We start from the raw sequence: 15,072 nt of genomic DNA, 5'->3' as shown, positions 1-15,072 counted from the left end.
CTGGGACAACCTGCTCTTAAGGGCTTCTCTACCTGAAGGAGAGACATAAGGGTGGTTGTCACAGGGGCCCAGAACTGACCTGGGGGTTCGCGGTGCCTCACCAGCGCCCAGCAGGTGTAAAAACCATAAATCAGAGCTCAAACCCTGAGCTTCCGCCTTTATAATTATACTGGGCGATCTCATGATAATTTTGTGTACTGTAAAGGCTAGGGGAAAAAAATTACACTCTCAAAACCCGTCCAGTTACACCTCAGTAGCACTGACCTCAGCCCAGTGATGCACATCCAACACTCCAGGTGTGTCAGGTCCCTCGGTGCTTGCAGGGGTTGCAGCGTCAGGGCTGACAAACACCCTGTGTCCCCAAACCGGCTGTCCTTGAGCACCCTGTGCTGGCTGTGGCCATGCAGAGGGACATGACCTGTCTCCCCTTCCCTCCCACCCACAGAAACCCTACGCCTGCCAGATCCCCGGCTGCTCCAAGCGCTACACCGACCCCAGCTCCCTGCGCAAGCACGTGAAGGCTCACTCGGCCAAAGAGCAACAGGTGCGTAAGAAGGTAAGACCTGCCAGGCAACAAGGGACACGTCTCCAGATCTCCTCCACAGAGTTATTTTTAATTTACCTTTAATTTATATATTTTCAGATCAGAGTTTTCCTACAGTATCGCTAGAAGAAAGCTTTAGGGGAGTGCAGTGCACGTGAATTCCACACCACTGGTCACAAAATTCCCAACACTTCCCTGGATTAACCTTTAGGTCGTAATGAGAGTAAGAGTCAGAATGCCATGGCAGTAATTGATTATTCTATGTAATTAATTCTGTGTAATGAGAGTAAGAGTCAGAAAGCCATAGCAGTAATTGGCCACAGAAAGAGGTTGACTCTGGCACCAGACTCTTTTGCAATAGCAAGATCTTTGTGACAGGAAGATTTTGTTACATGAAATTCTCATCAGATTGTGGAAAGCAACCATGCTCCCAATTCCAAAGAAGAAAATTTTTCCTTCCTGTGGTTGCTGGCATACTCCCAGGGGGAAAAGTTGGAATTTTTTCCTGATACCAGACCTGGGTGTCCTTTGTTCAGCTCTGTGTACTGGGCTGAACAGATTGATTTGTTACTGTCCTTTACACCTGGACAAAGGGACAGTCCCCACTGTCACCCTTCTGAGGCCTCGTTCCAGTTCTGTGGAGGAAGGTGAGAAAAAGAAACCTAAATCCAAACTTGGTGCTGAGGGGCACAAAGTTCTTCCTGCATCAGCAGCAGGAGGCTTTAAGCACAGAATCAATACAGGACGAATTTGGTGCACATCAACTGCAAATTCAGGCTGCTTGGATGTACCAAGACGTCGAAATATCTAGGGAAGCATATCACTTAATCTCCTGGCTTGAGGAATTTTCCTGTGTGCATACACATACCCTCCTGTAGGCTTATCAAATCTATCTTAAAATGACATTACTCCCTTGCCTCCCACACCTTATTTGGTAGACCAGTCTAAATCTGCCAGTGGCTTGAAATCATATTCAGATTTCCTGTCTCATTTATCTGTGATAACTTCATGAATACCTGATCCCATGTCTTTTGTCCTCAAAATTAAAAAGCACCTGAAAAAGGAGCAGATTTAAACTGCATTTTGGTCAGGCTCTCTTTAAAGGGATCAAAGCAAATCTGGCTCATAAAGAAATAAGAACTCCCCAAATATTTCACTTATATGTATTACAGAAAAAGACCCACAAACAACACCTACCAGAACTAAGCAAATCTCAGTGTTACTGAAACAGTGACAGTCTACTTTGGATTTCAGATTCAGGAAAAAAAAGACTGTTTATATTCACTTGCTCATCTTTGGTTATTCCTCAGCAAGGGCAGTTGACTGTTGGTATCACCTTCCCGGGAGTTCTGAGTGGACATGACCTAGCCAAGAAGGAAAACTCAACAGGCTGTTCTGCCAACGTGTCTTGGTTGAGATATGCTACCAAAATGTGCCATCCCTGATATAAAACAAAACGCCTGAGCTTAGAGTTGTATCCAAGGAATCCTGAGTATTTGGTTCATAGCTGAGGGGATTACTGCAGTGGTGATATTTGGTTGTTCTGAAGGGCTTTACAAGAACAAAACAGGAGAAAGTTAGCTGTTAATTTAGTAGTAGTTTAATTGGCTGCAGATGCACTTTGTGATCCAAATGTCAGATGTTTATCTCGAACCCACAAATGGCTGTAGAGCAGAATTGAAAATAGGTTTGCCTGGGCCCTTTATTTAGAATAACCCAGCCCAGGGGAGATCGGTATGTGCGGCTGTGCCCGTAAGGACAATAACTATTTATTAATGGCTGTAGAACATGATGGCTGTTTGTGTAATGCGAGCACTCTGTTATGACAAAAGCTTGGCAGCATCAGCATGTTTGAAAGAGAATTAGAAATGCTTTTCTTTCTTAATTCTCCTCTCCTGCTGTTTTTAATATGATCGACATTGTGGTTTTCAAGAGTTTGCTTCAGACACTTTTGCCAGAGCTTTAATTTACATGGAGCACAGCTGAGACATCGGTGGTACCTCTCACACATCACTGACAGCTCCTTATTCCACCAGTTCTAATCTGATAACCACAGACGCTTTTCTTCCCCTATCAAATGTCTTCCTCAGTGTCACAGTTAGAAGGTGATGCAATCCTTTTGCCACAGAACCCAGGAAACTACAGAAAGCCTGAAAATGCACAGTTCAATTACTCAGGAAGGTTTGAAGAAACACAGGGTACATTATTTTCTGAAGGAAAGTGGTGTTGATTTAAGATTAGCACACTTAACTTCTGCACTTCAGAAACCAAAGTTATCTCTAATTAAAATTACCAAGTACTGATACATCCTTAATTACACTGGGTGTCTAAGATTGACATTAATTCCTTCTGTATATAATCTTTAAGGAGACAAATGAATTTAATTAGAAATAATTTGGTTTTACTTTGAAATAAAATGTTTCTTTTATCCTCCTCTTGTAGCTAAAGTCCTGTACTGACATCGAACAAGATGTACTGAGTGAATGCTTAGCTATGCAACAACTCCACACATCTTCACAGCACATTCTGGATGGGAAGTGTGGTAGATCTGTAGGTCCTCATGATTTAATCACAGGTAAGAACACTCCTAATAAGCACGGTGCTTAATATGTCGTATAACAGAGAACTTAAAAAAAAAAGAAAAGCTTATGGGTCTGATTTGTCACTGTGGAAGATGAAAAAAAAAACCCCAGACCAACAAATAAGATGAAATAACATTGTGAGTTGTTTCAAACCCTCCAGCCAGGAGGGTTTTCTTCAGGAGCTGCAGGAGGGTTGATGGGGCTGTGTGTTATCGTGCACTGTGTGACTATAACAGATGATATGGTGATGTGTGACCGGAGAGGAAACTTGAATTTGAAATGTCAAACCTTGTTTTAATTATCTTTCCTAGTTTCCAGTCTTTCTTGTAGTCCTCCTTTCTTTGTTGTGGTTTGAGCAAGAGCTGGCCTCTTTCAGGGACTTTAGACTGCTCTATACTTTTAACAGGAAAAGAAAAAGATGCTTCCATTCCCTTTTGTAGAAAACAAGGTCTAGATTCACAATATTTGAACCCCAGCAGAAGATCAGGGATGTGCAATCTCAGGTTCTGTGTTTAGCCAGCACTGTAATTGTAACCTGCCTTACTTGGGCAAGAATCTCCTGCCTTTTTTTTTTTCTTACCCCAAAACTTAAAAGTAAAAAATGCATCCTAATTGGCATCTCCTCAATGTTGGACTAGAACTGGTGAACAGAATGGAGTAGAAAGTGAAATACCCCATGATTCTGACATGGTTCCCTGGCAGTCTGCACTCACAGTGGCTCCTCAAAAAGTGGGAGAAAGCTGCAGGGACTCGGGGGGATTATTTCCATTCTCTGCACTGTGCAGGTCTGTGAGGGCAGCACTGGCCTCCTCTCCCCCTGAGAGTCCAGTGTAGCTGAATCATGGCTTGGCCTCCCGATTCCAGGCAGGGCAGGAGACACCAGTGACATTTCCCTGAGAACAGGCTGCACTTTCTGATCCTCAGAAATAACCTCAGTTTCCAAGTGACAACAGTAAAACAGGAAAAAAGTTATTAGCTTACAGATAAACAGACCATCCCTAACTTCTCAGTGTCATTTCTGAGAACCTCTTGTGAAATTAAGGGTTTTATCTATCCATAACTCTGGCCTTCTCTGATATGATTTCTGTGCTAATTATATCAATCCATCACCGGGATGTTTTAGAAAACCTGTAAATCTTCCCTGATAGTTCACTGGGTCACTGCATATGAGACCCCATCACATGCACAGTATGAAGAAGTGCCAGGGAAAATAAATCAAGATTTGAAAGACTGTTTTACAGTGGAACAGAAGTTGCTTCCTAATATGTGTAGTACAATTCCACAGGCAAAACTGTTCCTCTGTCATTATTTAGGGCATATAAGCCAAAGTGCTGATCCTTACGGAGTTAAAGCATAAGGACATTCCTGCTGCCACCTATAGTCTGCAGTGATTGCACATGTGCTCTTTCAAACAAGCAGAGGTAATCCTTTTGGAGAAATCAGCTATAATACTGTATATAGGATGGATGTGGATAAATGCAGGATATGATGTCCCCGTGATTCCACCACGAAAACGTTCGTGGATTGGGTTTTTGTTTTGAGTTTGGTTTTTGTGGTGGTGTGTTTTTTTTTTTTTCAAAGAAACCACATTATTAACGTGCAGAGCTCTGGGCTTTAGGGATCATTTGGATTCCTGGAGAATTTCAGTTTTGCCTTTCTCCAAGTTAAAGCACATTTTAAATATGTCAGGGATGAAAGCCCATCACAGAAAAAAATGAAATATTGAAAAAGGCTCCCATTCCTCGTGTCCGACTTCAAAGCAGGTTTGTGCTTAGGACCGGGTAAGACAGGAGAAGAATGTTTCTGCAGTCAGAGGAACCCATTGTTTGCTGAGATCTTCCTCCTTTTCCCTCCTCATAACTAAGATGCTTCATGGCTGCACACATTGAACTCTGGCTGTGCCTGAGTCCTCATTTCACTCTCCCTGCAAAGGAAGTGTCTCTGTGTAGTTGGTCCCATTCAGGCATTTTCCTTGGGCATGTTTTATTATTATAAAGTTGAGGGGGGGAGAAGGCTGCTAGTTACAGATGCTCAGAGCTCTGTTCTGGCCACAGATGTTGAGGTTAAAGGCCAAGCCATTTAAAATACTGATTGATGACATGTATTTACAAGCTGAGGTGGTCAGTGTGCGAAGAGGATCGAGGTGCACGGGCCTGGCCTGGGCTGCACTTGCAGGAGTCCCTCATAAGAGCTTCCAAAGGCTTCTGAGTGACTGCAGAGACTCAGAATATTAGAACTCAGCACTGAAAAAAAGGGAAGAAAACCTGTAAAAGGAATGACATTTTGGAAGTATTGATAATTATACTGAGACTGGATTAGCAATTGCATTTCCCCCCTTGACTTCTTCCACTGTAGGGGCACCTGGTTTCCTGGAAAGGGGTATCCAAGCAGTAAAAACATTTCTCTCCACTCAAATAACTCTTCCTTTCTGTTAGGTTTGGCAGTGGGAAGGGCCTTGTACACCCCATATCAGCAGATGCCTCCTGCTTCCCTGAACAGTTCACTCTCTTGTCTGATAAACGTCACTGCCAATATTTCCTTCAAAAGCACCGTCTTTGGGCTTTACCACCCATGAACATATTGTTAAGGAGCCATGGAATCAGAGTGACAGCAGCTCCAGACTTTGAGTGCATTAAGTCTGGAACAGAAACATGTCAGCCTGGATTCCAGTGGCAGCATATCTGGCTGATAGCTGATGGATTCACAGTGCCCATGGCCAGGGAAAGGTCTGTCCCCTGAAGGCAGTAAAGAGAATGTTCTGTTGGACTGCCCTTGTTTTGCACTGTGTAAGATAAGTAACTTTTAACTTTAAATAACTACCACTTTAGTCCTCCACGGCCCAAATGAAGTGAGTAATGTCTCCTTGCAGATACACACAGTAAATTCCATCTTCCGCTGTGTTGGCCACAGGGCCCTGGAAGTGCTCTGGAATTACAGGCAGCCACCCCATGCCAGCGGAGCAGGTCAACAGTTGGGTTGATTCTTGGACTGTGTCAGCTCATGTTTTGGTTTCCACACTATCCAGGAGCTTCAGGGGTGGCTGCAGCCCCCATTCCACCGGTGTGAGGATGCAGCCCCATCCCAGTGTGAGGATGCAGCCCCATCCCCAGGGCAGGCTGTGCAGGCTCAGCCTCACCCCAAGCCCCAGGAGCTCCATGGCTGTGTCTGATGCCAGAGCAGCCTCGCAGCTCCCTCGTGCCCCACCAGCCCCATGTCCAAGGGGTGTGCACTGTACAGAGCAGGATCTGGGTATAGGCCCGTTTCCCCTGGAAGCAAGGCCTACGTAATCCTCTCTCTGGCCTCTCTATCCACATGTGTCAGTCCCCTTTCCCACAGTATTTTTTAAATCCGTTGGCCAAGCTCAACCACATTTGACAAACGCCTCAAAGATGATTGTGTTCTGACACGTCCATGAATCCTGGCAGCTGGATGCCAGAGAGTGACACCCAAAATTAGTGTTCCCACTGCAGGAGAGGCAGGCAGGGCTCAGCTGGGACACATGCAGGGCTCAGTTGCTGGACATACAGAGTTGTGGGGTGGTTTTTTTACATTTTCTTGCTTCTCTAGAGGGCTGTGCTGATTGTAGGTACTCAGCTACTCTGTCTTTCTCGTCACCTTAAGCAAAGAATTGAACTCTCCTCAGTAGCTGCGACAGTAAGGAACAGGCCAGGAGAGACATCTTAAACATTCATGAACTGTTCAGGGGTGGGATTGAAAGATAAAACATTGAGTGTGTTTGCTGGCCACCACACTGCTAAAACTACTTCTTGAGGGCTTTTGAGGTTTTTGTGTGAATTACTGACAGACCAGCGGCACTCTGGGAGCCTCAGAGAACATGAACAGCTCGTTTTAGGTTCAGCAGTTTCCTCCAGGCTGTGCTGCCAATGTACCTGAACTGGTGGTGTAGGAAGTACAGCTGAAGTGTGAAATGACACTGAACAGTCAAGGTCAAATTGGTATTTGGCTCATCTTCTGAGCCTGATAATGAATGTATGAACAGTGATGATCTGGGGGAAGTGGAAAGTGTTGTATTATGAAATGGACTGAAGCCACCAGCGGAAAAACAGCATTTTCACAATGCAGCATCCCAGCTACTGACTTACTGTTATCAGAAGAAGCTTTGACAAATAAATCCTCACATCACCTGGGAACATCTGACTTCTTAAAGCCCTTCTGTCTGGCATGCAGTGCAGAAAGCAAGTTGGTTTCACTGGCTGGTTGACAAATGTTCTGTCTAGTGGGAGACAGAGATGATGTGGTTCATTTTTGTTGCTTTAGATCTGTCAGCAGCTGAGGACTCATTGTTCAAGAGGGGCTTTTGACTCATCTGAAGTCCCTGACAAAGGTGGCTGGAATCTTGCCTTAGTGGTTCTGCCCTTCAGTCTCACGCAGAAACAGATGCTGACATTTCAGCCCTGGCTTCTCCGCCCGGAGGGTGTCACACATTCCCCCCCTCTCCAGATTTTCATGTTGCCTTCTGCTCATTCCGTGTCCCTGGGGGGGTTTGGGAGGAGGGCAGTCCAGAACCCTGTCAGTGACACGGACACAGCCCAGCACGGCTGGCACACGGCTCTGTCTGCCTGAACGTGCTGCTTGCACACACCGAGTGGGAGAGGGCAGATGGTGCCTGACTGGCATGGTCGAGGAGAGTGGTCAGAGTCCCCAGAAAATGGCACATCCACACCCCTTCAGTACCTCTGAGAACTAGTAAACCTTCTCACAGTCTCATTAAAAATGTCTCTTGGCTCCTCTTTGCAGTTAAATTATTGGGGTTTCATTTGTATCAGTAGGAGATATTTTTAAATGGTCTGGGGTGCCCATCAGCATACTAATGGAAAGTCAAATTACAGCATTTCAAATGAACGAACCCCCAGGTCCTGGTTCCCCTTGTGCACACACAGTTCAGTGTCCAGTGTGATGCTGACAAGGTACCACAGCCCGCTCTGCCCTCTGTGTGAGCTCCATCGTGCAGCAAGCACCTCAGCACTGGGGGTTCCCACTCTCAGCTGTGGGAAAGCCCTGCTGGCTGTCAGGGGGAGCCCTGCAGCTCTGCAGCCCTGCAGCTCAGCCCTGCAGTCAGGAGGAGCAAGGAACACGTGGGCTCCTTGAGAGGGCTGGAGAGGGAACACGTGTCAAAACACCAGCACCCAGCTGTGGGTGCTGTTGAGGCACAGCTGCTGAGGGGCTGTGTCTCAGGGCCGGGTGGGGGAATGAGGGAGGAGTTGGGGACTCCAGGACTCACTTGGGTGCTGCCCTGTTAATTTTCTCTTGCCACGTGCTGTGTGTTCCAGGCATGTTCAGCGGTTCCAGCACCACCCACAACGGCCCCTCCCCAGGTGTGCTGCCGTCTCCTCACGACATCCCTGCAAGGCACCTTCCGCTCGACTCTGCCCTTCCCAGCCCACACCACCATCAGTCGCCGCTGGACAGTGCCAGGGAAGGGTATGTGTGTCAGACATGCCTGGCCTCTGCCTGGCATGATAAAGAATCATTACCTGGTCATTTTACTTGGTGTGGATGCTGTTCAGAAGAAAACACCGGCCCAAACTAAGCAGTTTTGTTTGGTTTAGACTCACAGAACAATTAAGTTTTGAAGGGACCTCAGAAGGTCACGCCATCCATCCCCTGGCAAACTTGGACATTACTGTCAGGTTGTTCAGGGCCTTGTCTTTGTCTGCAACAGAACACACTGGGATTTTTTTTCTCCACAGCATGCAATCACATTGAGATTTTGTTTTTTAATTCTTCCTGGATGAATTCTTGTAGGTTTGGATAAACACAGAGAACTTTTCTCAGCTAAAATGAGAAATCTCTCAAAGGGTAAAAACTATGAGTCACTCAGGAATCAGGCAGTGTTTGCCGTAGTAAGACTCACTCAGTGTCAGAGCCACAGGCTTTCTCACTTCCTTGCTCTCTGATAAGGTTTTCTGTAATCCATCTCTCAGCAGCAGGCTTGAACCACCGAGATCCTAATCAGGGAAGAGTGTTTAATCCCACTGATTGTATGGATTGCACTGGTGCACTACAGATTGCATTGCATGGCTACAGTCTGGGGTATTTCTAAAGCACTGTTTGCTCGAGGATCTCATAACATCTTCTCAACAGTAAAGAATCTCTGTAAGCCACAAAATTCTGCTCTAATCCTTTTGCTCAGATTTTTTTTGGTGCTTGGGCCTCATACAAATTAAACATCAAACTTAAGAGTCTTACTTCCCAGCACTTTGGAAGGGGAGGGAACTCTGATTTTGCTTTACTGATGGGAACTTGGGATACAGAGAGATTTAAGGGATTCTTTTCCCCTAAGAACATGTTTGGGTTCTTTAGCAACTACAGCAATTGAATGTAGAGTTTTCCCATCCTAGTCCATGACTGACCTTTACCTTCTCTTTATATGGGGAGAGGAAAGCCCAGAAAGTTTTTAAGCAATGGGCAGAAGGCAGAGTGTGTGAGGCATGGAAGTGGCACAGTAAGGAATATTACACCTGGAGTAGTTGGAGAACTGTCTCATTAAGAAAATTCAGTTAGGAACCAATTACTTATTTTATTTTTCCTAACTGGGGAATGACTGCTGCAGCAAGCTGAGCTTCTGTATCCTGCTCCTCCTTCAGCCACCTCTGCTGACCTTGGCCAGGAGCAGGTTCCAGCGTCCCCTCCCACATGTGATGCATCTGCCCATCACAGGAACAAACTTACCCTGTTCCTGTCCCATAAAATGCCTGTGCCCAACCCTTCTCCTGCCCTGCCCTGCCACATTCCTGACCACGTATTTCCTGTTGGCAGAGCCGTGGCCAACAGGAGGTGCTGGAAGTTACACCAGATAATAGGAAGTTTTCTGTAGCAGAGAAAGGAAAGGAGTGATGCAAATAGGAGGAATGGAGACAGACAGTCCACAGGGAAGGTCATCCCTGCCCTGTTCATCCATGGAGAATGGGACTGCTTGAGCCTGAGGGAGTGGGATCCCTCCCTCTGCTCCCCAATGTGCTGCTGTTTCCTCTTTGAGTTGGTTCCTAGGGGAGTTAATGCAAAAAATCCCAACCAAGAGTGAAATAAAGTAAGGATATACTGTGAGAAGGGTTTAATGGGCTGTCAGGAAGGTGGATTTGTTTCTAAAGCACTTTGTGTTCTGTTACTGGTAATAGGAAAGGAAAGCAAAGACTTGACCAGAGTGAGGGCAGCAGACAGTTCTCCAGATTGAGGGGTCAGAAGCTCCCAGGTGGATTCTCATTCCTGCCTCTCGTGTCTCCTTTCCCCTTGAGCAGGAACACCACGCTGAGTGAGCTGAGCCTCACTGAGCTCCTGCTGCAGACACTCTAGTGCAGTGCAGATTCTCCCTTGGAGGAGACAATGCGGCTGATTTATTATTTCAGTGCTGGTGGAACTAAGTGAAGTCTTTGCCCAAACGCTGTAGTTAATATTCCACAGAATACGGGAATGAGATTATAACAGGTTTCTAACTGTGAGCCAAGCATCAGGGAATGGAGAGTGGAATGTATTTCTGAACAGTGATTTTAAAACACGGCATCTAGTTTCATGACATAATTACTTGGAATTCTTCAGGATCTCAAATACCATTTTCTAAACTCAGTCTGCATTCAGCGTTGTCATACCCCGTCCAAGATCCTTGCACTGTATTTAATGGTTTATGCTTACATTATTAATGACTGCTGAAATACAGCCTGTGCATGACATCTTAATTGCATGTACAGAAACTTGGTGTGAACTAATAGTCCTCGAGTTTCATTTAGCACAGTTTTGTTTAAAGCATTCATCCCTTTAACTGGGTAAAATCACTTAATAATCCAGTGCTTGGAGCCACTGGGCTCCAGGACTGTTCCCCCTTTGCTGTTACTCATATAACATACATATGGTTCACAACGGGAAAGAAACACCCAGCCTCGCTCCATGTGAACTGCTCCGGCTTTCTGGCACACACGGAATGTTTGGGCTCATTTGTCAGCTGTCTCAGCGTTCCTGTTCCAGTCAGTGCAGAGGATTCCTGCCCTGTGAATCAGGACGATGACAAGGCTGGATCGCAGAGTCTGAGGCTGTGGAATGAACCAAGTGATTACTATCAAGAAATCTAATTACTGAGTCATCAAATATGCAAGACGCCAAAAACGACATGAGGCGGAGTACAAATAGTCTACTCAAGTTTGACATGAGATTCAGAATTTGATTTAAAGGCTTTTTCTTTTTTTTTTTTTTTACAAAAAACCCCCTATGTTAGACCATCCTTTGCCAAAGTCAATACCAAGTGCAGCAGTCAATTTTCCCAAATGGTTTGCTGAGACATTTAAATAGTTTGACAAAATTATCTAATTCACTTGCAAATGTTCTAACAAAATCTGACTTCATTACCAAATGTATTTATTCTGGCTTTATTCAATATGGAGAGCATTTTTTCAAATTCTGGTATGAAGTGCATGCTACACCAAAAAAAATTTACTTATATTGATATTAATTAAGCTGAAATTGAGTGACTGAGAAATACTTTGGCATGCAGAAAGTGGGCTTGGCATGATCTGGGTTTAAATATATCTTTACTTTTTATTTCAGGTAGCAAAGGTTTATTTCAGTGTTTCTTGTAGCATTTGCCATGTGTAATGCGTGACTGGGTTTCATTTTGCCCATTGCAGAAATAGCCTATTTTGATTTGTAGCAGAACGAAGACAGAAAAATAGCTTTTAGTATTAAATCTTGGGAGAATGTTGCACTTGGCTTCCTGTCTGCTATTTTTTTAGCTGTTATTATCCAAGCCATCTAAAAGTGTACTTAGTTTCACTTGTAGACTATCCCTGTCTATTCCAGTTTAGAATATTCAGTGTGATAAATTATCAGCTTAAGTGAAACTGATATGACTAAAGTTAAGTGAGTTTGAGTGGTGGCACCAAGTTTGGGATTTGCACCAATTTGGAGTAATGACCCAACAAGGTCACTTTGTGGGCCCCGAACACGGTCCCTGTGTGTGGGACTGGGGCTCTGTCCCTTGTGCTGCCCCTCACAAACAGCCCTTCTGCTCCCAGCACAACCTGGGCACGGCAAAGAATGGCTGTATTGGGAAAGTGATGAGTCTCCAAGGGAAAGGAAACTATTTTTTTATATTCCTGTGGTAAATTAGGTCATTTCTGCTCTGTAAACACAACAGTAAATGAAGAACTAGTGGGATTAAGGCATCTGTGATGTCTGTAGGTGATGATTAATGAGGACTCTGAACCCAAACTCGTGAGCCTTTAACATAAAGGATTGAGTAAGCCAAGCTTAGAGGAAGGTGCTCACACAACTCTCCTTTGCCTGGGCTTCTCCCCAGCCAACTGCAACCACCCCAAACCACAGGCCAGACCCCCCTGAAGTGACAGTGACCCATGCAAAAAAATCACAAGAAACAGGACTTTAGGACTGTTTAGTGAAAAGAGACATTTTAATCAGGCAGCTTAAACATCAGAATTTTTGTTTGCTTGCTTCTTAGCACCTGTTATTTCAAATACCACGGAAGTACTGCAATGTAAAGAGTTCTCTGTTAAAAATTTAGTCCTTCATTTCTTCTTACATAAAGTAACACGAGGTACACAGAGGCTTCCTTCTGCCCAGCCAAGGAAAACCAGATTTGAAATCCCTGATATTTTTAAGATTGAAACACGAAGGATAAAATCTTGTGTGTTATATGGGGGAGATTTTTTCAATGTGCTGTGCCATCCCCTTGAGCTGCCAGGATTCAGGCCAGGTAGGAAAATACATTTGTGTTCCTAATTCTCATTACTTTAAGCGACAATTAGGTGTCTTAGCTACATGTCTAATTTTTATTAATCTTGTTTATTTATTAATCATGTTAATTAAGTTTGTGAGCTGATATAAATCAATTGACCAGGAACTAGCACGTTTTTAGAATCTTCATAAGAAACAAACGTTTGCTCTCTACAAGTACTGTGGAGAACTAAATACCTACCCAGAGTTTCTAACAGGCCAGGGAGATCCATCCCTCATTCACTGTGGATTCCACTGGAGAATACTCTTCATTTATAACAGCATACACAAGTCAGCGTTTTAGTCTTTCTTTCAAAAGCACTAAAACCAATAACAAGAAACAGATACCTCTGACAGCTGAAAACATTTTCAGTGGAGGAAGCCAAGAACCCATCATAATTTATCTCGGTGTTTTGGATCTGAGCACGCAAAAGGGGCATCAGTACATCTGTGCAGAGAAAGAACAATGTACAGGTGGGCGCTGGGCTCGTGTAACAAAGAACGGCAGTGATTGAAAGCATCTGCTTTCCAGTCCCAAGTCATTTATCTCATTGTAGAAAATGTGATCAGAATTCATTTATAATCATGTCCAGATAGGCTTACACAGGTTTCCCCCCTCCCCACCTTAAAGCAAACTTAGCATTAGCATGGGCTTATTTCAGTGATTACCTGGTTAAGGAGAACTCGGCGCCGGATCACGGGGTAAATGCTGTTTGTCCATCGGCAGAAAGAGGTGGGAATGTATTTAACGTGTGTTTCTGAGAGGGCTGCATTGGCACTCCTGAGAGGGCCTTCAGTAGTGCATCTCAAAGGAAGGGCCACGTTGCCTGCCCAGAGGAGACACTGTAAGGAAAACTGTCTTAGAGTCAGAAATGAGAGTTACAGGAGAAGGTGGGGGGGTTACAGGAGTCACTCTAACTCAGAAGGCATTTCAGCTGCATTCAGCCAGAGCTCTTCTGCATTACCTTAATGATTTTAGCCTTTACTGGTCTTACCTGTATTTAAATTTATACTTAACACCTGTAAAACTGATTTTTTTTTTCAAACTTCGTTTTGCTTTTGAAGCAAAATGTCTGCAGTTGGATGTGAACTTTACACACCAAACACAATAGTTTAGAGCGGTGTAACAAGTGATGAAGTCACTTGAACACCACCCACTATTGGGGTAGCAGCTTTCAGATGGCAAACTTGAAGAAAGCAGACATCAGCTACCTGTACAGAATCTACCTGCACCTGGAAGCATCTTGCTGTGCTCTTGCCAGAGAATAATGACCTTAAATGACTGAAATCAGATAGATCAGTCAGGCATGCAGCACAGGCCGGATAACACCGAGCACACGGTCTCTGTGTTTGATTACATGTCTTTGTAATTGACTTCCTGGCAATCACTTCAACCTAAGGCAGTGCTTTTTATTTAAATATGTTTGGAAGTTTCTTTGACCACATTAATAAGGATTTTCTTTCACTTTGAAATATATTTTCCTGCTAGATGGTTAGCAAGAATAAGCTTTCGAATTTCCTTTGCATATTCTTCATTTACAGCAGAATACACAAGTCAGTGTAGCAGCTTCCAGAGTTCATCAACTTCATTTCAAAGGTTCTTGAACAAACCCTTACAAAGAAAAACATCTTTTAGATTGGCACAGTTCCCATAATGGTCACTGTGATTAACTGCTCTGCGGGAATTGCACATCTCAGGTCAGAACAATTGTAGAGATGCTCATTTAACATAGAAAAAACGGGTTTGTGTGAGCTGGGCACAGCCAGAGAGGGGAGAACCAGGACACAGAGTCCTGTCCTGCAGTCACAGCTGGGCACAGCCCCGGGACTGGGGTGCTCAGTGCTCACAGAAAAGGGTGAGAAAGGCCCAGCAAGGTGATGTGCATCGAAGGATTTATTACATATCGGGGAGAGGGGAGGAAGAGGAGAAAGGAGGAAAGAGGGAAAGAAGGAAAAGATTCCTCACATTCCAGAAATGTAGCCAGAGGCACCTGGCAGTGATTAGTGCAAAGGTTCACCAAACTTCAGATAGAGTCTGTCTTAAAAAAAAAAGTCCAGAAAGAGTGAACAGTGTAACTGTTTCCTGAGCATGTGCTGACAGAAATTCCCGTAGGGCAGGACCCAGAACAGAAACACGTGGCAAGAGATTGGGCACTATCCAGAGACCTGATTAGCAGAGCTTTACACATCATTTTTAATATTAAG

At 44.5% G+C, this 15,072-nt stretch overlaps 1 protein-coding gene across 4 annotated transcripts in view; it reads left to right on the top strand.

The window, feature by feature from the left end:
* The window catches only part of GLIS1 (GLIS family zinc finger 1), a 188,637-nt gene that overhangs the window by 160,292 nt on the left and 13,273 nt on the right, over window positions 1-15,072 (top strand). For 3 of the 4 annotated variants that reach the window (XM_027894760.1, XM_027894750.1, XM_027894768.1), the window contains 3 exons: window positions 446-556; window positions 2,987-3,119; window positions 8,418-8,568. In XM_027894760.1, coding sequence (XP_027750561.1) covers window positions 446-556; window positions 2,987-3,119; window positions 8,418-8,568 — 395 coding nt within the window. The remainder of the gene's footprint in view (window positions 1-445; window positions 557-2,986; window positions 3,120-8,417; window positions 8,569-15,072) is intronic. The other variant, XM_027894777.1, reaches the window with a different exon arrangement.

Source organism: Empidonax traillii, unplaced genomic scaffold (genome assembly GCF_003031625.1).
Source record: "Empidonax traillii isolate 1590-97213 ecotype Southwest subspecies unplaced genomic scaffold, ASM303162v1 scaffold15:size5535645, whole genome shotgun sequence".
NCBI lineage: Eukaryota > Metazoa > Chordata > Aves > Passeriformes > Tyrannidae > Empidonax > Empidonax traillii.
The sequence above is the reverse complement of the archived record's forward strand: the minus strand, read 5'-3'. Positions and strand labels throughout refer to the sequence as shown.